Below are 26,788 nucleotides of genomic sequence, written 5' to 3' on the forward strand. Positions count from 1 at the left end.
TCTCTGGGGTCACCACCCACCTTATTATCTCTGCCAAGTCGCCGACCGACCACGCCAGTGCCAAATCTAGCTCGAGTCGCAGTCGGTTCCCATCGTTAAAGATGGCCTCCGAGCCACAGCCATCCCCCATCGTCGTCGATTGGGCATTTGAGCCCTCGTCACTATTGTGCTTCGATAAAACCTGTCCTATCCGGCCTGTGTTGTTGTCATATCTTGGCCTATGTGCCGCTATCATATCTCAACATGCGTGTTGTTATCATATTCCAATCTATGTGTCACTGCTAGGTCCCGGTCTGCATATCATCTTCCGGATCCAAGTTGTGCTTGACTAGGTGCCGTCAGATCTAGCTCTTCATCATGCTCAGAGTCATCTATTCTTCTAGATCATGACAACTCGAGCAGTGTTCCGATCAGCTCACCGATACACCAGAGGGCGCCCCCTAGGCCAGGGTATGTTATTGTACTCACTCTACATTCATTTTGTTATTCTACTATTAGTCTATTCCTTACATATTCGTTGAATCTGCCTCAAGTATCAAGGTACCAGGGACCGAAGCAATCCGGTCACCAGTTGCAGGTAGCGTTGACCAGAGGACTTCTGATGAGTTGGTCAGCATAGAAGGCAGCTTAGCATACTACCTCCGGACTATAACAATTCAGTCAACATTCTAGCCACATCACCCCGATGCCATCAGAAAATTGTGGTAAAAGAAGAACTGCAGCAGTAGATTCCCTTTTCTAATGAATCATGTCCCAGATGAAGTTGGCCACAAATTCTTCATAACTAGGCAACTTGGAGTAGCTGGGGAACTAGTTGATGTCAATGATGAAGTAGGTGTTGCAGGCATTGGCATCCCTAATAATGCCGAAGTTGAAGAGGTGCAATCTCGTAGCCTTCCGCAAGCCCTTTGCTATCTTCTCCAGAAAGCTCCATGGAGGCAGCTCTGCCGCTTTTAGATGCTCGTAATATTTGATGTCTTCAGGGTTATGCCAGGGTGTGTTGGATACATGAGAGAAAATGACGAAGGGGAAGGGGTGATGCTCTTCGGGGAGTATGTATGGGAGGGACTTCCTTCTCACGCATTGCACGTAATTTCCTACGACATAGACCTTGAAGATGACCCCGCCGTGATTGACGAACTCCTGAAAAACCATAGGAGGTTTAAGCCCAAGAAGGCCATGGGGACGGAATAGAAGGGTCATCCTATGAGACTCAACGTTGCCGTCGAAGATGACCTAGAGAACTCTGATTGCATCCATTTTAGTTTCTGTGGATTTCTAGGGTTGCAAGGAGTTCAAATATTCTATTCATTGTTTATTTCGACTTCTCAGAGGTGTTAAAATGTAATAAGAAAGAATCGCCAAAATTCTTCACGTTGGGTCTGATATGGAATCATATCAGGCCCAATGTAGACATGATATAGAATGATATCATGGTTACTGATATCAGGCCTAATGTGAGCATGATATGGAATGATATCAGACCCAACATGGAAAATTTTAGCGATTCTTCCTTATTACATTTTAACACATCTGAGAAGTCAAAATAAACAATGGATAACATATTTGAATTCTTTGCAATCCCAAAAATCTATAAGAACTTAAATGGGTGCAATTGGAGTTCTCTAGGTTCATTAGTGGGTTTCGACCAAAACCTATTGATGGACCTAGAAAACCCCGATTGCACTCATTTCAGTTCCTATGGATTTTTGAGATTGCAATGAGTTCAAATATGCTATCTATTGTTTATTTTAACTTCTCTGAGGTGTTAAAATGTTTTTAAAAGAATCGACGTGCAAAAGAGAGGAAAAAAGAGAAGAGGAAAGAGTAAAACGTTGCATGCATAAGAGGAAAGAGAAGAGAGAGAAATGATAGAGAAAATAAAAAGAAAAGTAATCAGAGGGTAGAATGAGAAAAACATATAAAAAGGTGTATCATTTGGTAAATAATAAAGTAGCATGCGTTCTTTGATAAATTTAAAAACTTGGATATGCCTTTTGGTAATATTACATATTTGACTGTTTCAAAATTATTAAAAAATAAATTATTTTATGAAACATTTAATTATAATATTTTATTTTATAAATTATTTGTAATAATTAAAGTTGTATTTTTTATTTTAAAAATAAATATATTCGTTTAAAAAATATACAATTAACTATAATTAAATTAAAATTGATAAGTTAATTAAATATAAAATATAAATTAAATTAAAACAATAACTTAATTAATTTATTAATTAAAAAGTATAAATAAATTAAATTAAAGATCAAAATTAATTAAAATATTAAATAAAAATTATATAGAGATTTTAAATAAAAATAATAATTAAAGATACGTGATTTATAATTTAGGATAAATAAAATAATTAATAATACATTATTTAATTATGACGTGATATTGATGTGATATATTAAATAATAAATTTCCTTCGGTTAGAAAGGTTTTTTTTTTCTCAGTGAATAGTTCTTGAAAATGTTAGAATCCAACAGGAAATAGATATACAAAATGAAGCAACGGAAATGCATAGAAGATAAAATGAAGGTCTCACATTGGTATTGAGCTAGAGAAATTATTGTGCTTGAAGAACTTGTGCAGGAGATCCGTGGCGAACTCCGGCGAGTTCCACACGACGAAGCTATTGCTCCCACTAAACGATCACATCCGTCGCCGGATCATCCACCACGTCGTAAGTTTTGCTGAGGACATCACTGTTGGCCTCAGGTTCGCATAATCGGCAGGTGGCAGCACATCAGTAAGCATTGCAGTCGCGTAAGATGTTTCTGATTAATGTATCATGGGAGAGGATCCTCGTTCTTTTATGTTAGCTACTTTTATACATGAATTTATTTTCTTAATTTTTTTTAAATAACAATCCGACTGGAAAGGGCGATAAAAGGAATGGAATTCTGACTGAAAAATTCAAGTCAAACCATCTGAAACGAAGAATTAGCTAAAAGAAAGAATGTACATTAATTCTGAAATCAAGAACGTTATTAGAGTTTACAAGAAAAGAAAATTGGAGAAACAAACCACCATGGATCCATCCCATCAGTCCTCGGAGGAGAAGGAAGAACTGGCAGCAGCAGATTCCCCTTTCTGATGAACCATGTCCCAGAAGAAGTTGGTCAAACATTCTTCATAACCAGGCATTTCGGAGTAGTCGGGGAAGTAATTGACGTCGATGAGGTAGTAGCGTTTGCGGGATTTGGCATCCCTTATAATGTCGAACGTGAAGAGTCGCAATTCCGTAACCTGCCGCAATCTCATTGCTATCTTCTCAAAAAAGCTAGATGGAGGCGGCTCTGCCGCTTCTGGATGCTTGACATATTCGGCGTCTTCAGGGATGTGAAAGGGTGAGTTGGATACACGAAAGCAAGCGACGGAGACGACGGGAGTATGCTGTTCGGGGGCGACGTCCGGGAGGCAGTTATTTGTTCTCACGCATTGCACGTGATTTCCTGCCACATAGACCTTGAAGGCGACCCCGCCGCCGGAGGCCCGGGGATTGGCGTTGATCGGGGACCGGATGTGGGTTATCACAGAGAAGGCGTCAGAGCTGGAGTCATAGATCAGCATTTGGTTTGGGATCCCGTAGATCTGTGCCACATTGATATCGGAATCGAACTGGAGCACGGCGGTGCGGTAGTGAATGTCAAGGCGCTCGATGGCGGGGGGTTGGTCGACGATGGGGACGTCGGGGTTCTTGGCGGCGAAATCTGCGATCTGGATATTCCATTCGTCGCCGTGGAGATTGTGGACAACGCAGTCGAAGGGGCCCTGCTCGACGAGGGGTCGCAAGTGGTCGATAGGGACGAGATCGACGCCGCGGTCGCGAGCGGTGCCCACGAGAGAGGGCTGGATGAAGCTCTGCTCCTTCTCGGGCAAGAGCGCGTAGCCCACCACGAACCGACGATCGGGAGGCTCCTCCATGGCCAGATCGAGATCCAAAGAAACAGGGCCGCTGAGCTCCACCTCGATCCCCGATCGCAAGCGAAGCAAGCTGGAACAAGAATCAACCGCCGATCGATCAAATCTTGCTCGACGGAAATCGCAGATCAAAACCCTTGAAATGACGAAAAGATTAGGGTTCGTACCTTTTCCGATCGCTTTCCAAACGCAGAGCAGAGAACTGAGACGAGCGATGGAGCGTTTGAGAACGGCTACCCGAGAGAAGCAATTTATAGCCGGAGGGGGCCGGGTGTGAGATCACTCGCAGTCACGTCACGCGGCGGGAATCACAGCGACCCGCGAAACGAAACCACATGGATCGGTGACCGGAATAGGAGTTGGTTGTGTCCGTTGGATCGGGATTCGACGGAGATGATCGAGTCATGTTTCCGGGAGGCGGGAAAACAAACAAAATAATAAATAATAAAATATTATTTTCTCTCTTTTTTTTTAAAAAAAGAGTTTGTGATTTAATGGAATATGCTAATATTTTTTGCAATTTTCTTGAACAATAAATTAAAAAAAGGGGGAAAAATTGGAAAACAAACAAATTACAAGAATCTTTTCACTTTTGTGATCAGTAGAAGGAAATAATGGAAGAATAATTTAACTAAAATAAGTCTTTAAAGCTATATTTATATGGAAAAATTAATATCTATAAACCCATTTGCTTAATAAGGAGAAAATAATGGAAGAATAATCCATTTGTTAATTATCTCACTCTCTGTCTCTACACTTTTTCGATCAATGTATATTCATTGATTTGAGAGATCAATGAATATACATTGACTTGAGAGGCAAACGAGACAAAAGGGTTGATCGGTCTGGTTCACAAGAAGGTTTTTATTAATTATCAGAGTAAATCAGGAAGTATTTACTCGGTCAAATTTTATAAAAGTTTTTTATCAATCATCAGAGTAAGTCGAGAAGTACTTACGACAGATAATCCAGATGCTCAACATCGTTTAGTTACATATTCTATTTAGAGAAAAAATTCCTATAAATACATCGTAATTAAAAATCAAATCATGGATACTTAAGAGATAATTGAGCATCTTTACTATTGCACCATAGTCTCGGATGCACTTGAGAAACAATCGAGAGATATATAATATAGTGGTTATTAGTCTAAATTTTGATAGGTACGAGTCTGAGTAACTAATAATTATTATTTATTTGAAATAAAATTTTAAAAATTAATTTTAATAAAATATCCATTTTTATCATTTTAATTGATTTGTTTAAAAAGAACAAAATTTGATACGGTGAAGAGGAGGGGGCCTTTTTAAGCAAGACCCAGGGGTTAGCATGCTGGCAATGTGACAAGTCAAAGTTAGAGACCAACCGCACAAGTACTGTTCAATCAGTTTAAATGTCGATCAGAAGGCTCCAGGGCCCTGTGGGTCTCTTTCCCGATCAGTCTTGCTGATCGGATGTCCCTTTGTAGGCCCCGTTCCCGGTTCGGACCGGATTCACCCAGGGCCTTGCTCCCCCTCTTTCTCGATCGGCCCAGCCGATCAGATGTTTCTCTATGGGCTCCATTCTCGACTCAAATTGGATTCACTCGGGGCTCTGCTCCTCTCTCTTCCGATCGGACAAAGCAATAGAAAAGTCAAGGAGGGCTCAATCCCAGCCCGAATCGGATTCACGCGGGGCTCTGCTCCCCTCTCTCCCAATCGACCCTGTCGATCGGACAAAGTAGTAGAAAAGTCAACATGATTCAACCAAAGCAAGCCACATGCCTCTATTTCTCTTTTGGATTCGTATGCAACATATTAAGGTCGCACGAAGGAATGAGGTCTTTTGAAAGAGGTCATAAGTTTCAGGACAAACAGACCCAACACGTTTTCTAACCCACCAGCCCAAGAGTCCATTGTTTTGACATTAATACATCATGTGGGTTTGTTAGAGGATCGTATCTATATACAAATACTTAACATACACGAGACACCTTCTCCATAATGATATGATTGATAGGATGCAATGTAAGCATATTGATGGATAGAATGATTGATTGCAGGATAATGCCTTATTAATGCGAAGATTGTGAGGGACATTATAAAAGGGGGTCCTTCTCTGTTGTCACAGATACACACGCACATACACATCTTCTTACCCTTTTGCTACTTCACACTGTTCTTGCATTACCACTTTTTATTGACTTAATCTTCAGAATAACTACGCCAGGGACCCTTCCCTGGCTCACCCACTAAGGGTTTATTTCTCTCCTCTTTGCTGGATATTGCAGGGAGTCCTTGAAGTTCTATGACGAGGCGTTTCTAGGAGTTCTTCGAGCAAAGTCCACATCAATGCCAACTCACTGGCATTCCATCTCTCGCAGTTTCTAGACAGGACCAAATTTGACGTCGTTTATGGGAACCTCTCCACTTGATCTGGAATGTGAAGATAGACGATGGCAGAAAGATAACCGTTACTTTGTTGCAAGAAGATCTTGACCTACTTGTGATGGCAAAAGCACAAGCACTTGTGCAAAAGCAACGAGCAACAAATCCTGCCCCTTCAAAAGCACCCACTGCACCTGCCACATCATATGAAGAACCACCTGCTGTTAAGAGAGGATCCAAGTCCAAATATCCAATGGAGTTTCCCGGACATTTGTCTGAATGCCTTCTGAAGGCTACCTAGGAGTCGAGCGGTCCCAGGGATCTTCTACCAAGGATTCGTCGCCCCACGATCCGAAGCGTGGTAAGGCTCCTGCCACGGGCGCTTCACCTGATCGATTGGATACTCCTTCTCATGGGAAATTCTGGAAAACAGGCTTCATCAGCGATTCCGTCCTTTGCCAATTGGCAAATATGGAGGCTTGATCCTGAGGATCATCTTTGCAAATTTCAGAATGCCTCCCTGCTGTAGTAATACACAGATGACGTCAAGTGCCGAGTGTTCCTAACAATCCTCTTCGGCTCGGCACAAATGTGGTTCAACCGGCTCCCTATCAGTTCGATCACCACCTTCAAAGACTTCAAGAAGGCTTTCCTTCAACACTTTGCCAGCAACCAAAAGTATCACAAGACAAACTTAAGTTTATTCATCCTCAAGCAGGGAGCAAAAGAGTCCTTGAAGGCCTATATAAAAAGATTCAACCAAGTGGTTATGGATGTTCCCTCGGCCACATCCAAAATTTTGATAAGCACCTTCTCATAAGAGCTACTAGATGGAGATTTCTTTCTCTTGCTGGCAAGAAAACCCCTGAAGGACTTTGATAGTTTGTTGGCTCAGGTGGACAAATATATCAATGTGGAAGAAGCTTAAACTGCTCGTAAGAAGGAAGCACCTAGCCTAGTCCCTCCTTTTCAAGCCAAGCGGAAGGCTCCATGGGCTCCTCTGCCACACAACGAGCACTGACCGACTCTTATGTCTCCAGTTTAACACCCCCGGTCCAATGAGGAAGAGTTGTACAACACGTGGACGTTGCTCAGACATCCTTTGTCGAACTAAGCCGGTGGATCCCCACTTTCTACACTTACCACCAGACCAATATGCACAACACACAAGCATGCCATCAGTATGCTCGGGACAGTCTTTGAGTGACTGAGCAAGGGTAGCCGCCACCCTAGATTGCTCCACAATTGCTTAGGCTGCTAGCACTTAGCCCCGGTCCAACCAGCCCCAGGCCCCGGTGCAACCATTCGGTCGGCTAATATAAGGCCACCATCATATAACCTCTCTCTCTCTCTCAAGAAGATAGGACATCTATGCCGACTAGACAAGAGGAGAATCAAAGTAACGTAGTAGTGAGAAGAGTGAGTATGATCTTTGGAGGACTCACTGATAGAGATTCTAACAGAGCTCGGAAGACTCATGGATGCCGATTGGAGAATCATGAGGTCGGCTCCAGCAAAGAGCATGTAGAAGGCCCACAAATCAATTTTGGGCCTTAGGATCTTGAAGGAGTGGAACTCTCTCACAATGACACCTTGATCATCAAAGCTTTTATTGTAAATTTTGAGGTGGCACGCATTTTCATTGATACAGGAAGCTTCATCAATGTTCTCTTGAAAGCAACCTTTGATAAAATGCAAATAGACCAAGGTGAGCTCCAACCTATGGATAATGCTTTGTATGGATTTATAGGTAACAAGGTATAACCGCTCAGACAAATCAGGCTGGCAATCTCCTTAGGATCCGAGCCGCTCATGAGGACTCGACGAAACACCTTTATTGTTGTAGATGCTGCTTCAGCTTACAACATCATCTTGGGAAGGCCCACGCTGCACAAATTTTGGACAGCCGTTTCCACCTTTTACTAAATAAATAAAGTTCCATGTACAAAGCCAAGTAGGAGAAGTAAGAGGAGACCAATTTATAGAACGAAAGTGCTACATGGATGTGATCAAAATGGAGGCGCGCAAAGCCCAAAAAATCTAAGTGGCTAGGGTTCAGGCCATACAACAAGAAGCCCCAAGTTGGCAAGCTAAAGGATGTGAAGAGGTACATATTCATCCCGATCGACAGGAGGGGGTGACATGGATAGCAGGTGACCTGCCACCGGAGCTAAAAGAAGAACTGGTGACTTGTTTGTCTTGTAATAGGGACATTTTCGCTTGGTCACCATAAAAGTGCATAGGCATCTCTCCATCTTTAGTGGAACACAAGTCCACATCTCTCCTGACGCTCAACCGGTTAAGTAGAGGAAAAGAGACTTTAGCATCGACCAAAATCAGATCATCTGAATGGAGATCGATAAACTTCTCGAAGCATGCCACGTTTGGAAAGTGCAGTTCCTGGCTTGGTTGGCCAAGATAGAGCTGATAGCCAAGAATAAGTGGCAGGTCTGCCCTAACAAGTTATACCCGAAAGACTGCTACCCACTCCCTCACATTGATCAGATGGTTGATTCCACTAGTGGGAGTAAGCTAATCTACATGCTGGATGTTATCAAAGATATCACCAAATTCTTCTTGCTCAAGAAGACCAAGAAAAGGTTAGCTTCATTATTGCCGATGATACTTTTTGTTAGAATATTATGTCATTCGAACTAAATAATGTAGGAGCAACCTATCAAAGGCACATGAACAAAATCTTACGACAGCAAATAGAAAGAAATATTAAAGTGTATGTGAATGACATCCTTATTAAATCTATCCAAGCGATACATTTGATTTCAAATATAGAAGAAGCCTTCAGCACCTTGCGGAAGTCGGGGCTTAAGCTTAACCCTAAAAAATGTTTATTAGAAGCTAGACAAGGGCATTTCCTCAGATATATCATTACCGAGTGAGGGATCGAGGCCAATCTAGAAAAAGTCCAAGCACTCAGAAATATGGGCTTATCATAAATCTTAAGGAACCTTAAAGGCTGGTCGCTCGAATCACCGCACTCTCCAGATTCATCTCTTGATTGACCGATCAAACATTCCCTTTCTTCAAAATATTTCACCGAGCTACCAAATTCTAATGGGATGAAGATTACAATAAGACCTTCATAGAGCTCAAAGAATACTTAGAAAAGCTTCCTTTCCTTTCCAAACCTGAACCCAGGGAATTATTATGGCTCTACTTATTAGCAACACAAGAAGTTGTGGGATTCGTGCTAATTAAGGAAGACAACAATGTATAAAAATCAATATATTTTCTAAGTCATTTATTAAAAGGTGCTAAGTGTCGGTACACTACTCTCGAGAAATTAGCCTACGGGCTGGTCCTTACAGCTCGCCGACTGAGGCCTTATTTCCTTGCTCACCCAATTATTGTCCTCATCAACAGTACCTTGGGGAGAGTACTGATCAGCCTGGAAGTTTTAGGATGGCTAATCAAGTGGACAACATAGCTAAGTGAGTATAATATACAATACCAACCCCGCACAACTATTAAGGCCCAAACTTTAGTCTATTCTCTAACAAAAGTTCATAACCAAGAGTCAGAGAGTACCTGGAAGATTTATGTAGATGAGTCTTCAACTCGACAAGGAAGTGGGGTGAGAATTTATTAATATCCCCCCGAGAAGATATAATGCAATTATCCATCTGGTTGAACTTTCGGGTATCCAATAGCAGAATATAAAGCTCTACTGGTGGGACTTCAAACAACTAAACATGTCGGAGCAACCAGAGTGATTATCCACTCAGACTCGCAACTAGTAGCTTAGTAGTTGACAGAAAACTTTGAAGTCAATAGTGAACGACTCAAAATATATATAGAAGCCTATGAGAAGTTGAAAGCCGATTTCTTGGAGGTCACCCTGTACAAAATCATTCGAGTAGATAATCAGAAGGTAGATGAGTTAGACAAAATAGTTAGTTCACTATCCACCTGGGCCTTTGACAAATCTATGGTACAAACCATACTGATAGCCCAGATAAACCTACAAGCCAATATGGAGGAGCCGATCAATTGAAGGGCTCCGTTGATTTCTTATCTTCAACAAGACACCCTGTCGGTCGGTGTTGAACAAGCTTAGGATGTTAAAAGGATAGCTAGTGGGTTCACCCTGATAGGTGACCATCTTTATAAACGCACTTTCTCTCGGTCGTTATTAAAATGCATCGAACCTAATGAGGTTAGCTATGTCCTTCAAGAAGTTCATCAAGTTTGCTATGGTAGTCACGTAGGTGGCCGAACACTGGCTCAAAAAATATTATTGGTTGGGTATTCTGGCCCACCCTACAAGCTGATGTCGCTGGGCTAGTGGCCATTTGTGTCTCTTATCAAAAGTATTAAAATATTCCTCATCAACCAATTAGATTCATGAAGACATCGATAGTCTCCTGCCTCTTTGACCAATGGAGAATGGACATTGTGAGACCTATTTTGACTACCCCTGCTCAAAATAAATTCATACTTGTAGTGATAAATTATTTCTCCAAGTGGGTGGAGTCTGAAGCCTTAGCTAGGATCACGAAGTCAACATCATCAAAATTTTATGGATCAATATCTTGTTCCAATTTGGAATTCCTTAGAAGCTAGTCTCAGATAATAGATGACAATTCCAAGGATGCAAGATCAGAGAATGGTGTGAAGGGTTCGGTATTCTCCAAGCCTTCACTTCTTGAGAGAGCAAGAGGATGTGGCCAATCGAGAAATTATTAGGGGACTCAAAACCAAACTTGATCATGTGGGCGGAAACTGGGTAGAAGAACTCCCTAGCATTTTATGGGCCTACTGGACCACTCCTTGAGAGAGCATGAGGATGACACCTTTTCATTTAGTCTATTGTAGTGAAGCAGTGGTCTCGGTCAAAGTCAACAAAGAGTCCACTCGACGACTGCACTACGATCAAAATAATACCGATCGACATCTCCTAGAGCCGTATTTCATCAGTGAGACCCGTGATTGAACAACCGCTCAGCTAACTACATATCGACAAAGGATGCAACAAAAGTATGACCGACAAGTCATCCCCTATTTCTTTCAAAAAGGTGATCTTGTTTGGAAGAGGATCAAGCCAGTTGGAGATGTCAACAAATTAGAACCTCAATTCGGGGCCATTCACAGTGGTGCAAAAGCTTGCTTCGAGAGTGTATTATTTACAAGATGTAAATGTGTGGGATCGGTGGCCGGCTTGAAGGGGGTTGGATAGACGGCATCCTCAAATCCTTGCTTCCTACACTTGTTAGCTTGCGCAGCGGAAATACAAACAACAAACAAGCTAAAGACTAAAACTAAAAAAGGAAATGCAAACCGCTAACACGTTCGATGTAACGTGGTTCAGAGATAGCTTGCTCCTACTCCACGGCTGTCCGTAAGGTGGACGATCCCTCAATCCGTCGATGGATTAGTCCCTGAAAAACTCCGGCTAGCTCAACCTTCTTGTGGGTGGAGAAATATTCTAGAGATTTTTAGAGTATTTTTATGCAATTTTCAGAGTTCGTTTGATATTTTTACCAAAAGAAACAAAGTTGAGGCAAAAAGAGGTTGGGCCGAGGTTCGAACCAGAGACCTCTAGTTAAGCAAAGTCTTAAGTTGTTTCGGATGACCAGGAGCCCATTAGGGCCGTGCTGATCAAATAAAGGACAAAAGGAATTTAAGCAGTAGTAGATAACAGAAAATACCTAAGTATAAGAGGGATAAGTTAAGAGAGGAGTTGAGGTTAATTTTGGCCCGTGACCTAAACCTCTTCCTCATCCCTCTCTCGCGTGCGACGGCAGTGCTTGGGCGGAAACGAAGAGGAAGCTAGGGCTTCGTCTCCGGCGGCCGGTCAAGGGGTTTTTCCGTGAGTTCTTCACCGATTCGAGACTCTCTCGTCGAGGAGAGCCCGTAGGCACGAAGAAGAGGCCGAAATTTGCAGGTCTCCGAAACCCTAGAAGCTGATTCCGGTTGTAAGTCCAAGAACAAGGGTAAGTGCTTCTCACCTGCAGTAGGAGTTGTTTCGGATTCTTGTTTTGAAACTTGCTGCCGTGAGTCTCATAAAGAAAATGAAAAGGGAATTATTTAGATGGGCATGGATAGTTTTAGTTCTGGGAATGTTCAGTGGATTACAGTGGTTTATTTAGACCTGACATTATTAATTGGTTAACCTGCTGTTGGAACTTTTGTTATTAGTCCTGTACATGCAGTTTTTAGACCCCTTGGTTGTGTAACTTAGTATTTCAATTTTGGAATTTCCTTGTTAAATCCGAGCATGAATAGTTTTCTCCTTTCAGTATGCAGTCCTAAAATTGTTTGTTGCCAATAAACAGGCGTGGACAGCCTGTTCGTAGCCATGCTGATTTATCTTTGTTGCTGACTTGGTTTGAGTGTGAAGAGTCTTATTAATTGGCACTACAGATTTTGGTTTCTTTTGGAACTTGCTGGACACGAACAACCTCTTTTGGAGCTACTGTGTAGTTTAGATTTGTGCCAAGAAAAGGGCACGAATAGCCTTCTATAGCTTGTTGTGCAATTTTTTAGTTTGTTCCATAGAAAGGGGCACGAACAGTCCTTTGAGCTTACTGTTTAATTTCTGAGGCAATATTTTATTAGAAGTATTAACAAGTAACAAGTATTTTATTTGAAGAGGCTAGTACCCAACTTCCGAGGTTGTCGTTAAACAAATTCAGGTGACCGGTTCCGAGGTCTCGACCCTGGTAAGACCAAGGTCTTTACCCTCGTAGGACTGGTGGCTCGCTACCTCAATTTCTATTAGGGAGCGTGCAATGGTACTAAGCCTGGGCCCAAGAGATTATTATTTTGAAGTATAAGAGTATAAGTTTTGGGAATAAATGAAATAAGTTTCTCATGGGTTTAAAAATCAACAAGTTTAGTTCTTCTTTTCTAGCATGTTGTTTAGTTTTTCTTACTGTTTATTTGCTATTAGATGAGCACCCTTACATGTTTAGCATTTCAGTATGTTTTGATTCCTTTGCTATTAGAAGAACATGAGCAGTTTTTCTTTTAAAGCATTCAGTTTTAGTTTTTGACATAGATATATTTATACATGCACATTGAGTTTTGTGAGTAGACAGCGCTTACTAAGCATCCGCTTATAGTTGCATTTCCTCTTACTGCAGATAAATGAAAAGGAAAGCTATAGTGAAGGGAGGCGACAAGGAGGTACGGGATGGATGTGTGATGTTTGGACTATGGAAGCCTTGGGATCTTGCTAAAGAATTTATTGAGATTTTTGCTTTTATACTGGTTGTGAAATTTAGGTGGATTAAGTCTTTCTTGCATTGTTGGAACTATTCTTTCATGTTGATGGTCTATTCATAGAATATTTTATGTATTTAGAATTCTTCCATTTAAATTGCTATGCACATTAGTTCCATTATTTGAGTTGTATCACTGTCGCATACATGTGCAGATTGATATATATATTAGTTGAGAATAAATACTTGAGTAGAATGTTGAGATGAGTTATTATGTTTCCAACTGCTACTAAATTGCATGTCTTTGAGTTTTCTGAGAGTTTTAGGAATTACTATCAACATGTGAGCAAGATTAGTTAAGTTTAGAATTTATAGTTAAGTAACGTCCCACTCTCACAGACTAGCTAAGGGGAGGGTAGGGTCGTTACATTACTAATTCGAAAAAAAAACTAGATCTAATGCCTCTTGTGTTTGGAATTCATACAAAGAAAAATAACTAGTATGATGCGGAAGAAAATTACTAGTTATACCTTCTCTTTGTATGCTAATGACCTCGAGATCTTCTGCCGTATTCCTCGCCTCGCCTTGGACGTCGTGTGGGCGACGATCCTCCAAGATGAACACCACCCAAAGCTTCTTCTTCCTCCTTCTAGTATTCGCCAACCACCACCAATTTAGGAACCAATGAGAGCAAGGGAAAAGGGATAGGGAGAGAGTCGGCCACAATGAAGAACTCCACAAGAGAATAAGAGTTGTTGTCTTCCCTACTTCTCCTCTTCTTCTCCTTTTCTTGTATCCGTCCACAATGAAGAACCACAAGAGGTGGTCGGCACTAGCATAAAGAGAAGCAAGGGCCGGCCCTTAGGAGAAACTAGAGAGAAGAGAGAAAAGAATAGCATTACTTCATGAAGCCTCTCCTCCCCTTCTTTTATATTACTTGCCTAAGACAAATAAGAAAAGACTTTTTACAAAAAATAAAATCTTCCTCTTGTTTTTCCTTTTTCCTTTTTTTTTCCTCTTGATTGAATCAATCACCAAACATTAATTGGATGATGATTTTTTTAATTTTATTTTGGTCGACCCCTTGCTTAGGCACCAAGCAAGGTGGCCGGCCACTTCATCAAGGAAAGAAATAAAAAAAAAAATTTAATAAAATTTTATAAGCTCTTATAAAATTTTACAAGCTCTCTTTTAATTTTCTAAAGCGGAGGTTAAAAAATGAAAGTTTTAAAAATTAAAACCTTGTTTTAAAATTTAAAACTTCTCTTCTAAAAATTTCCTTTTTTAAACATGGTTAGAAAAATTGAAAATTTAAATTTTAAAACTCCTCTTCCTTTTTTCTTAAAACCATGAGGATGGTTAAAAAAGGAAAGTTTTAAAACTTTTAAACTTTCTTTTAAAGCATGTGACCTGATTCAAATAAGGAAAGTTTTATAAATTTAAAATCTCTCTTTTACAACTTGTAGATTTCTACAAAGAGAAGATTTTAAAAATTTAAAACACCCCTCCTTGTTTGAATTATTGTGGCTGGCCCCCTCTTGCTTGGGCACCAAGCAAGGGGCCGATCCATTAAGAGGATAATGTGGCCGGCCATTGCTTGGTCACCAAGCAATGGATCGGCCCCCTTCTTGAACACCAAGATGAACCTTTCTTTGGATGGACTTGAGGCTTTAATGAGGCTACGACAGGGACCTAGAGGAGAAATTGGTTTTGGCCTTCTGATGAGCTTGAGTATCCCGTGCTCGCCCCGAACACACAACTCAAGTTCATCGATAATAACTCATTCCACTAGAGAGTTATTATCGCATTACCGCACCAATCCCAAATTACATTATGGGCTCCTTCTTATCATGAGTGTATTAGTCTCCTTGTGTTTAAGATAACGAATGTCCACTAATTAAGTAAGTTACTGACAACTCACTTAATTAATATCTAGCTCCAAGAGTAGTACCACTCAACCTTATTGTCATGTCGGACTAAGTCCACATGCAGGGTTTAACATGACAATCCTTATGAGCTCCTCTTGGGGACATTCTCAACCTAGATAACTAGGACACTGATTCCTTCTATAAACAACAACACACACTATAAGTAATATCATTTTCCAACTTATCGGGCCTATTGATTTATCGAGCTAAATCTCACCCTTTGATAAGTTAAAGAAATAAATACTAAATATATGTGTTTGTTTTTATATTAGGATTAAGAGCACACACTTCCATAATAACTAAGGTCTAGTTCTTTTATTTAGTCAGTACAAAAAGAACTTACCTAAAATGGTCCTACTCAATACACTTGGAGTGTATCAGTATAATTTATTAGTTAAGATAAACTAATACTTAATTACACTACGACTACTTCAACGATTTGTTCCTTTCCATCTTAGTCGCGAGCAACTATTTATAATTTATAAAGAACTGACAACATGATCTTCTGTGTGTGACACCACACACCATGTTGTCTACTATATAAATTAATTGAACAAATTACATTTAACAAATAAATGTAGATATTGACCACTGTGACTCTTTATTTCTAAATAAATGTTTATACAAAAGCTAGGCTTTTAGTATACACTCTAACAATCTCCCACTTATACTAAAAGACTATGCTGCTATATATCCTGCCATACATCTGATTCCCAAACCTTCAACATGCCCATCAGAAACTCTTGCCTTAGGGGCCTTAGTGAAAGGATCTTCCAGATTATCACTTGATGCAATCTAGGCGGCAACAACTTCTCCTTGTTTATACGATTTCTCGTATTGGGTGGTACTTGTGCTCTTATGGACTTATGGTTTCTTCGAGTTTGCTACTGCACCACTATTATTACAATAAATTGTAATAATTTTTGGGCAAACCAGAAAATATGTCTAAGTCCATCATGAAGTATCTGAGCCATACAGCTTCTATGACTGCCTCAGAGGCTGCCACTTGCTCAGCTTCTATGGTGCAGTCCGAAAAAGCACCTTTGCTTATCACTCTTCCATAGTTATGACTTCACCTCCTTAAGTAAACACAAAACCCCGAGGTCGACCTACTATTGTCCCTATCCGATTGGAAGTCAAAATCCATACAACCCACAGGGACCAAATTATTTGCCTTGTAAGCTAGCATATAATCTCTAGTGCCTCTAAGGTACTTCAATATATGTTTTACCACAGTCCAACGTCCTTTTCCAGGGTTACTTTGATATCTACTAACTATGCCCTCGGCAAAACAGATTTCTGATATCGTGCATAGCATACATTAGGCTTCCGACAGCCGAAGCATAAGGAACTGCCTTCATTTCCTCTATCTTCTTTGATATCTTCGGAGACATCTCTTTAGATAAATCTACTCCATGTTAAAAAGGTAAGAAACCTTTCTTGGAGTTTTGCATGCTTAAAACGAGCAAAGATTGTTTCGACATATGAAGCTTGGGATAAGTAAAATATTCTTTTCTTGCGATCCCTTATTACTTTAATCCCAAGAATATATGCATTCTCCCAAGTCCTTCATATCGAATTGTTTGGACAACCATACCCTTACTTCTGACAACACTTTGATATTGTTTCCAACTACCAAAAATGTTATCTACGTATAGTACAAGAAATATCGCCACGTTTCCATCACACTTCTTGTATACACAAGACTCATTCCGTTATTAAATAAATCCATAGGTCTGGATTACTTTATTAAACCGGATGTTCCAAGACCTTGACGATTTACTTCAGTCCATAGACTGATTGAGCTTACACACAAGATGTTCTTTGCTCTTTGCAATGAACCCTTCTGGTTGCTATATATGGATGTTTTCTTTAAGACTTCCATTAAGGAAAGCTGTCTTGACATCCACTTGCTAAATCTCATAGTCCATATGAGAAGTAATAGATAAAAGAATCCGGATAGACTTAAGCATGGCTACCGGTGAAAAAGTTTCCTTTTTCAACAAGCTTTGCTTCGAAAGTTTTCACCTTCCTGTCTATCCCTCTTTTCCTATTGTAGACTTATTTTCACCCAATGACTTTTACACCATTTGGTGGTTCTACAAGCTCCCAGACTTTATTAGAATACATATATTCTAATTCTGTATTCATTGCTCTTTACAAAGATGCTGCATCTTTATCTTGGAGCACTTTGTCATATGTCCGAGAATTAGATTCATGTTCACCAGGAATCAAGTCCAAAGACTCTCCCAAAACATGAATATTTTAGGTTGCCTAACAACCCTCCCACTACGACGAGGCACTTTCTGCAATTATGTATCATCTGTGATACGTGTTGCAGTTTCTTGTGATATTTCATCTTGTATAGTTGGTACTAGATTAGACGTGTCCTTTATTATTTCCTTAAGAACAAATTTACTTATGGGCTTATGGTTTATTATAGTCCTCTTCTAAAAATTATGCATTGGTGCTAACAATGACCTTCTGATTTTTTAGGACCATAAACCTCCTTTCGTTTCTCTAGGATAACTTACAAACAAGTGAACTCCTGTCCAACTTATCAGTGTCTCTCATGTGCTAGACCACCTGAATATGCTTCAGACTAGGCTTACGCCCATTCTGTAATTCTATGGGAGTAGAGAGTTCTGACTTAGAAGGTATTATGTTCACTTCCGTTTCCAGTGTATATCCTCAAAATGAATTTTGATAATTCTGAATAACTTATCATTGATCTAACTATTTCCATAAGAGTCCTATACCTTCGTTCTACTACACCATTCTGTTGGGGTGTACCAGGTGCAGTTAGTTGGGATTGAATCCTGTCTTCTGATAAGTGACTCTTAAACTCTCCCAAGAGGTACTTGCCACTACGATCTCAGCGTAGTGTCTTGATACCTTGACGTTACTCCATATCAGCCTAATACTCTTTGAACTTATCAAAGCACTTAGACTTGCAGCGCATCAATTTTGAATAGTTGTCAATAAAATTGATGAAATATTCAGAACTACCTCTCGTCTGGATAGTCATAGGATCACACAAATTAGAATGAACCAATTTCAATATATCTTTGGCTCCATACCCCTTAGACTTAAAAGCTTCTTAGTTATTCTTCCTTCCAAGTAAGATTCGCAGGTTGGAAAAGATTTCCACTTCCAATGAACCCAAGAGTTCATTGGTTATTATCTTTTGAATCCTACTCAAGTTAATATAACCTAGCCTTAGATGCCAAAAATATGATTGGTTCATTTCCGAAGGTTGCTTTCTCTTATTAAAGTTAGAAGATGTGTTATTAATTTCCATTTGTTGCATCGTGGGAGTTATTGGATTATAAATTGTCAACCAACATATAGAACAGATAACTTCCCTATTTTTCTTGATAACAAGTTTGTTATCAAAATAGACAGAATATCTATTCTTTGATAGTTTAGAAACCAAAATCAAGTTCTTTCTAAACTTGGTATGTAAAAACAATTTTCTCAAAATCCACTTTTTATTCATATCAGAGGATAAACATCTCCCACTGCAATAGCTGTTACTTTTGCAGTAATGCCCATATAAACGGTGATTTTTCTTTCATATAATTGTCGGATTTCCTGGAACCCCTGCAATTAATTGCAGACATGATCAGTGGTTCCCGTATCTACACGCTAGGTACCGGTAGATAACTCCACTAAACATGTTACAACTAATGAATAAAATACACCTGAATTGTTCTAAGTTCTAAGAAGACAGTCTACCTTAATGTCCAAGTCCTATTTCCAATCATTATAATTGGGACTACTAAGTCTTTTCTATAGTATAACAACTAGGGGATTGACTAACATTTGAAATCCTAAGAATCACAAAAATATTTGGTCAAGACCAACTCCTTAAAATCCTCGTGAATTTTGTTTGCCACGATAGTGTGGACGTATACAAAATCAAAGAGGAGATTTTATCCATTAATTTTATTATCTTGTCAACCTTACTTTATGACGAATAAAATTAATAGTTGGACTGTCTTTGATCAAATATTTGGTCAAAACTTTGAATTTAAAATAACATTGATTCCTCAAACAATATTATTTAAATTTACCAACACCTCAAACACCGGGAATTATGCATGCCACGTTAGTGCAGACGTATACAAATTCAACATTCGTAAGAGGAGGGTCTTACCCATTAATTATCTTGTCAACCTTGAATTACCTCAAACACCATGAATTTTATATGTCACGTTAGTGTGGACGTATACAAATTTAATTGTTTGTAAGAGGAGGTATTACCTAACTTTATTACCTCAAACACCGTGAATTTTGTATGCCACGTTAGTGTGGACGTATACAAATTCAAACATTTGTAAGAGGGGGGGTTTTACCTAACTTTATGACAAATTAATAATTGGTATTGCTTTGGTCCCGCAAAACAATAGTAGTGACTCCGTTGGAGAGGATACTATTGAATGCGTCTAAGTGTATACCATTACTTGATATTTAGTCCATTAAATAGGATTATGCCCTTCAGTTGGAGAAGATCACACGCTCCTAAATAATTTCCTATAGCCATCCATAAAGGAAGTTTGATCTAGTGATCCGCAACAAACCCATCCGTTGTGGAGGGAGGCACTCAGAGCCAACACGCAAGCTTGTTGCATCACTTACAAACCAGTAATGGAGATCGTGGAATTTATTTAAAATCCCTCTCCCACTTAGTTATTTAAGGTGAGGAATTTTGACCTATGCTAGCATATAACACATGCGCACACACACAGTAAATAAAAGTAATAAATTTGGAAATTAATTTTCCAACTATTATGGCATTTCCATCACTGTCCTTCGTGTGCTCCAACCCTAGCTGCTGCCACCTTTAGCCACCGCCATCGGGTCGAGACGTCGCATCCATCTTGCTTCTTATTCCACTGCCCCTCTAGTGCTTCAAAAGTACCACGCCTCGCAAGCATCCGATCCGCGACAAAAATAGAATTTTACCTGTGTCAATCCTATATTCCACGAGGGAATGTACATGAAATCTAGATCGAAAATAAAATTCTAAAATCCTAGAGCTAATACAGCTCCTGCTGTATTAGTTACATACAATCATGCACACACACAATAATGTCCTTGACATATCCAAGGGTCCAATCACACACAACATCTATAAGCCATAATAGTTGGAGTCTGCAATCAAAAAGTTAGCACATCCTACTATTATCCTGCCTAAATTATGTATGACATGTGCATAACCTATTTGAATTCTAAACACACAGAGGCAAACCCTAGCTCTGATACTAATTGTTGGTTAGTCCTAGGAAAATCATACCGGTTCCACTGTATAAAAATTTTGTACAAGTGTCGAACCTTTCCTTAAATAACCTATTGTGTTCTTTAGAAGTTAAATTAGGAATCGCAGACGGAACTTAACATCATTGATTCCAAATTTAACTTATCTGTTCTTAATGGTTTAGATTTGAATCGCAAGCGGAACTTAACACTATTGATTCAAATCCACCTACGTTATAAATTCCATTAAATATTAATTTCCAAAATTGGCATCTAGGACTACATGGCGAGGCACATGGCCTTCTTGGATATGGGAGCAACCACCATCGCCTAGACAAAGCCTTTTAAGAAAAGCTAATATTTAATTTCCTTAAATAACTCTAGGTTTAACCAAAAGGAACAATCGAATCACAAATTCGAAAAACAAAGAAAACACAAACACGAATTACTAATTCGAAAAAAAAAACTAGATCTAATGTCTCTTGTGTTTGGAATTCATACAAAAAAAAATAAATAGTATGATACGGAAGAAAATTACTTGTTATACCTTCTCTTTGTATGCTAATGACCTCGAGATCTTCTGCCGTATTCCTCGTCTCGCCTTGGACGTCGTGTGAGCGACGATCCTCCAAGATGAACACCACCCAAAGCTTCTTCTTCCTCCTTCTAGTATTCGGCCACCACCACCAATTTAGGAACCAAAGAGAGCAAGGGAAAAGGGATAGGGAGAGAGTCGGCCACAATGAAGAATGCCACAAGAGAATAAGAGTTGTTGTCTTCCCTACTTCTCCTCTTCTTCTCCTTTTCTTGTATCCAGCCACAATGAAGAACCACAAGAGGTGGTCGGCCCTAGCATAAAGAGAAGCAAGGGCCGACCCTTAGGAGAAAACTAGAGAGAAGAGAGAAAAGAATAGCATTACTTCATGAGGCCACTCCTCCCCTTCTTTTATATTACTTGCCTAAGGCAAATAAGGAAAGACTTTTTATAAAAAAATAAAATCTTCCTCTTGTTTTTCCTTTTCCCTTTTATTTTTCCTTTTCTTTCCTCTTGATTGAATCAATCACCAAACATTAATTGGATGATGATTTTTTTAATTTTATTTTGGCCGGCCCCTTGCTTGGGCACCAAGCAAGGTGGCCGACCACTTCATCAAGGAAAGAAATAAAAAAAAAATTATAAAATTTTATAAGCTCTTATAAAATTTTACAAGCTCTCTTTTAATTTTCTAAAGCGGAGGTTAAAAAAGGAAAGTTTTAAAAATTAAAACCTTGTTTTAAAATTTAAAACTTCTCTTCTAAAAATTTCCTTTTTTTAACATGGTTAGAAAAATTGAAAATTTAAATTTTAAAACTTCTCTTCCTTCTAAAAAGGAAAGTTTTAAAACTTTTAAACTTTCTTTTAAAGCATGTGGCCTAATTCAAATAAGGAAAGTTTTATAAATTTAAAATCTCTCTTTTACAACTTGTAGATTTCTACAAAGAGAAGATTTTAAAAATTCAAAACACCCCTCCTTGTTTGAATTATTGTGGCCGGCCCCCTCTTGCTTGGGCACCAAGCAAGGGGTCGATCCCTTAAGAGGATAATGTGGCCGACCATTGCTTGGTCACCAAGCAATGGATCGGCCCCCTTCTTGAACACCAAGATGAGTCTTTCTTTGGATGGACTTGAGGATTTAATGAGGCTACGACAGGGACCTAGAAGAGAAATTGGTTTTGGCCTTCCGATGAGCTTGAGTATCCTGTGTTCGCCCCGAACACACAACTCAAGTTCATCGATAATAACTCATTCCACTAGAGAGTTATTATCGCACTACCGCACTAATCCCAAATTACATTATGGGCTCCTTCTTATCATGAGTGTATTAGTCTCCCTGTGTTTAAGATAACGAATGCCCACTAATTAAGTAAGTTACTGACAACTCACTTAATTAATATCTAGCTCCAAGAGTAGTACCACTCAACCTTATTGTCATGTCGGACTAAGTCCACCTACAGGGTTTAACATGACAATCCTTATGAGCTCCTCTTGGGGACATTCTCAACCTAGATAACTAGGACACAGATTCCTTCTATAAACAACAACATACACTATAAGTAATATCATTTCCCAACTTATCGGGCCTATTGATTTATCGAGCTACATCTCACCCTTTGATAAGTTAAAGAAATAAATACTAAATATATGTGCTTGTTTTTATATTAGGATTAAGAGCACACACTTCCATAATAACTAAGGTCTAGTTCTTTTATTTAGTCAGTACAAAAAGAACTTACCTAAAATGGTCCTACTCAATACACTTGGAGTGTATCAGTGTAATTTATTAGTTATGATAAACTAATACTTAATTACACTACGACTACTTCAACGGTTTGTTCCTTTCCATCTTAGTCGCGAGCAACTGTTTATAATTTATAAAGAACCGACAACATGATCTTCTGTGGGTGACACCACACACCATGTTGTCTACTATATAAATTAATTGAACAAATTACATTTAACAAATAAATGTAGATATTGACAACTGTGACTCTTTATTTCTAAATAAATGTTTATACAAAAACCAGGCTTTTAGTATACACTCTAACATAACCATCAAGACGAAGCAAACGACGCAAGCGCGCGACAAACCGCTATTCACCCCCCTCTAGCGGGCACAAAGGTCCCAACAATTGGTATTAGAGCAAGGTCGCTCTTCTACGGACTAACCGCCAAGAGAGAAAGAAGCTAGAGGAAGAAGAAGATAGAGAGTGAAGGACCTCTCGGATGGGACATCCGGATTCCACCTCCATATGACAAAGAGGGCTTCAATTTTTGGAGAACTCGGTTGGAGACATGGTTCCAAATGGATTGGAACCAATGGGTTGTTAGGATTTATACTAAAAGCTTAGCTTTTGGTATAAACATTTATAAGAATCACATTGGTCAAATGTCTACATTTATGATAAATATAGTTGCTCAATTAATTTATATTGTAGATAACATGGTGTGTAGTGTCACACACAGAGGATCATGTTATCAGTACCTTATAAATTATAAATAGTAGCTCACGACCAAGATGGAAAGGAACAAACCATTGGAAGGTCGTAGTGTAATTAGGTATTAGTTTATCTTAACTATATAATTACACTAGTACACTTAGAGTGTATTGAGTAGGACCATTAGAGGTCGTTTCTTTTATACTAACTTTATAAAGGAATAAAGACCTCAGTTATTATGGAAGTGTGTGCTCTTAATCCTAATATAATAACAAGCACATATATTTGATATTTATTTCTTTAATTTATCAATGGGTGAGATTTAGTTCGATAAATCAATAAGCCCGATAAGTTGGGAAATGATATCACTTATAGTGTGTGTTGTTGATTATAGAAGGAAACTGTGTCCTAGAGATACTAGGTTGATAATGTCCCCAAGAGGAGCTCATAAGGATTGTCATGTTAAACCCTGCAGGTGGACTTAGTCCGACATGACGATAAGGTTGAGTGGTACTACTCTTGGACTAAGATATTAATTAAATGAGTTGTTAGTAACTCACTTAATTAGTGGACATTCGACATCTTAAACACAGGGAGACTAACACACTCATAATAAGAAGGAGCCCAAAATATAATTTGGGATTGGTGCGGTAGTTCAATAATAGTTCTCTAGTGGAATGAATTATTATTGATAAAATTAAGTTGTGTGTTCGGGGCGAGCACGGGATGCTTAATTTTATCGGGAGACCAAAACCAATTCCTCCTCTCAGTCCCTATCGTAGCCTCTAGTATATAGAGATTTATACCCACCGCATACCCACCTTCTTACCCATCCAATGGGGCCGGCCAAGCTAGCTTGGAACCCAAGCTAGGGCCGGCCAAGACAAAGTGGATGAGCCATGTAGGTGGCCGGCCAAAGCTTGGGTCCCAAGCTTAGGTGGCCGGCCACTAGAATATTAAAGAGGATTTTTATTAAAATTATTTCTTATGTGACTATCATGATTTTAAAAGAGAGTTTAAAAATAAAAAATTTCCTTTTATAGCGTTCTACAAAAGATTAAGAGAAGAGATTAATCTCTTTTATTATTTGTAGTTTAAAAGAATGGTTTTAATTTTTGGTAAAAACTTTCCTTATTTGTAAATCATCTACATGTTTAAAAGAGAATTTAAAATTTGAAATATTTCCTTATTTGTTGATTAAAGGAGGATTTTAAATTTTAAGAAAACTTTCCTTTTTAACCATGTTCATGATTTAAAAGAGAGTTTAAAATTAAATATTCTCTTTTATAAATTTCTACAAAAGATTAAGAAAAGATTTGATATCTTTCCTTATTTGTAGATTAAAAGAGATTTTAATTTATAGAGATAACTTTCTTTTTATCCACATGTTTAAAAGAAAGATTTTAATTTATTAAATTTCCTTTTTATAAACCAATCATGAAGGAAAAAATTATTGGACAAATTTTTATAAATTTCCGGAAGCAAATAAGGAAGTTTTAATTTTTGTTTGAAATTTTATTTGCTTGGAGAATTTATGTGGTGGCCGGCCATTACAAATTGAAAAGAAAAATTATTTTTAATTAAATAAATTTTCCTTTTCAATGGCAAAAGAATTAAGGAAGTTTTTATTAAATTTTCCTTATTTGCCAAGACCAAGGATTATAAAAGAGGGGGTAGAGGAGGCTTCAAGGCTAAGGACTCTATTCTATTTTTCTCCCTCTTTTCCTTGGTGTGGTGGCCGGCCCTTCCCTTTCTCTTCTCTCCTCTTGTTGTGGCCGAAATCTATCATCTCTTGGAGCTTGGAGGATGTGGCCGGATCAAGGAAGGAGAAGAAAGAGAGAAAGCATGCATCCCTTGGAGCTTGGTTGGTGGAAAATTCTTCATCCTTTGGAAGTTCTTGTGCTTGGCCGAAACTTGAAGGAAGAAGGAAGAAGGAAGAAGGTGCCTAGGTGGTTCTCATCTTGGAAGATCGTTGCCCACACAACGTCCGAGGTTAGAAGAGGAATACGGTAGAAGATCAAGAGGTCTTTCTAAAAGGTATAACTAGTAATTATTCTTTCCGCATCATACTAGTTATTTTTGGAAATAATACTAAATACAAGAGGCATACGATTCTAGTGTTTCGAATTTATTTTTGATATAGTGTTCTTTTGTTTTTCTTTTCCTTGTGATTTGATTGTTCTTTTCGGTTGACCTAAAGTTATTTTAGGAAATTAAATATTAGCTTTCTTTAAAAGGTTTTGTCTAGTCGGTGGTGGTTGCTCCCATATCCAAGAAGGTCATGTGTCTTGCCACGTCAGTACTGGGAACTAATTTTAGAAATTAATATTTAATGGAATTAATAACTTAGGTGATTTGGATCAAACGTGTTAAGTTCCGTAGGTGATCCAAAATTTAATTTAAAAGAACACATGGTAGCTAGGAAAAGGTTCAGACCTTTGTACAAAATTTTTGTACAGTGGAACCTCTAGGTTTTCCGAGTAGCAACCAACATGGGTTGTTTTGGAGGACTCATTTGAAGCTCCAACGGACAAGAAGGGTAAAGGCCTCCGACCTCGACATTGGACCGAGGAACAAAAGGAGCAAGCGGAGGCGGATAAGGAGGTAACAAATATATTGTTAAATCTATTACCCTCTAACATCATTTTGAGTGTAGGTGAATGCACAAGTGCATGTGATCTTTGGAAAAAGATCATTGCATATCATAAGAACCCTATACAATTCCAAGGTGTAGAGGAGCCCAAGGTGAAGGGCTCAGTGGTCCAAGAGGAGAAGGACCAATCCGATGTTGACATAAGGTCAACATTCGAGGAGAAGAAGGAAGAGGAGGAGAAGGAAGAAGATGAGAGATCATCCACATCTTCAAGAGAGGAAGAGGTGGAAGCATCCACATCCTCAAGAGTTGAAGAGGTGGAAGCACCCACACCCTCAAGAGGAGAAGAAGAGAAAGATGATGCAACCTCCACAATACAAGCTACATCAAATGGAGAATCAAGCATCATCCCTACACATGAAGGTATAATTAGTTCAATTAAGAATAAAAATTATATCGTATACTTTGAGTGTAGGGAGCATGGGCACTACAAGAGTAAGTGTCCAAAATTGGCCAAGAAGAAGAGCCAAGTAGTACCCAAGGGCAAGGAGAAGC

The 26,788-nt window shown here is 39.0% G+C and overlaps 2 protein-coding genes across 2 annotated transcripts; both read right to left on the minus strand.

Annotated features, from left to right (window-relative positions):
• Positions 1-810: 810 nt before the first annotated feature.
• Positions 811-1,203, minus strand: LOC122048344 (inositol-tetrakisphosphate 1-kinase 1-like). The gene has a single exon (XM_042609925.1). It carries the CDS (start codon positions 1,201-1,203, stop codon positions 811-813), a length of 393 nt encoding a protein of 130 aa, XP_042465859.1.
• Positions 1,204-3,051: 1,848 nt separating this feature from the next.
• On the minus strand, positions 3,052-3,983 carry LOC122048346 (inositol-tetrakisphosphate 1-kinase 1-like). The gene has a single exon (XM_042609926.1). It carries the CDS (start codon positions 3,931-3,933, stop codon positions 3,052-3,054), a length of 882 nt encoding a protein of 293 aa, XP_042465860.1. The 5' UTR covers positions 3,934-3,983.
• Between the last annotated feature and the right edge of the window lie 22,805 nt (positions 3,984-26,788).

The sequence above is a fragment of the Zingiber officinale genome, chromosome 2B (genome assembly GCF_018446385.1).
Source record: "Zingiber officinale cultivar Zhangliang chromosome 2B, Zo_v1.1, whole genome shotgun sequence".
Lineage (NCBI taxonomy): Eukaryota > Viridiplantae > Streptophyta > Magnoliopsida > Zingiberales > Zingiberaceae > Zingiber > Zingiber officinale.

What these genes read in the sequence shown, in the direction of transcription:
- LOC122048344 (XM_042609925.1), bottom strand. Translation starts at nt 1,203, where the DNA reads ATGACCCTTCTATTCCGTCCCCATGGCCTTCTTGGGCTTAAACCTCCT.
- LOC122048346 (XM_042609926.1), bottom strand. Translation starts at nt 3,933, where the DNA reads ATGGAGGAGCCTCCCGATCGTCGGTTCGTGGTGGGCTACGCGCTCTTG.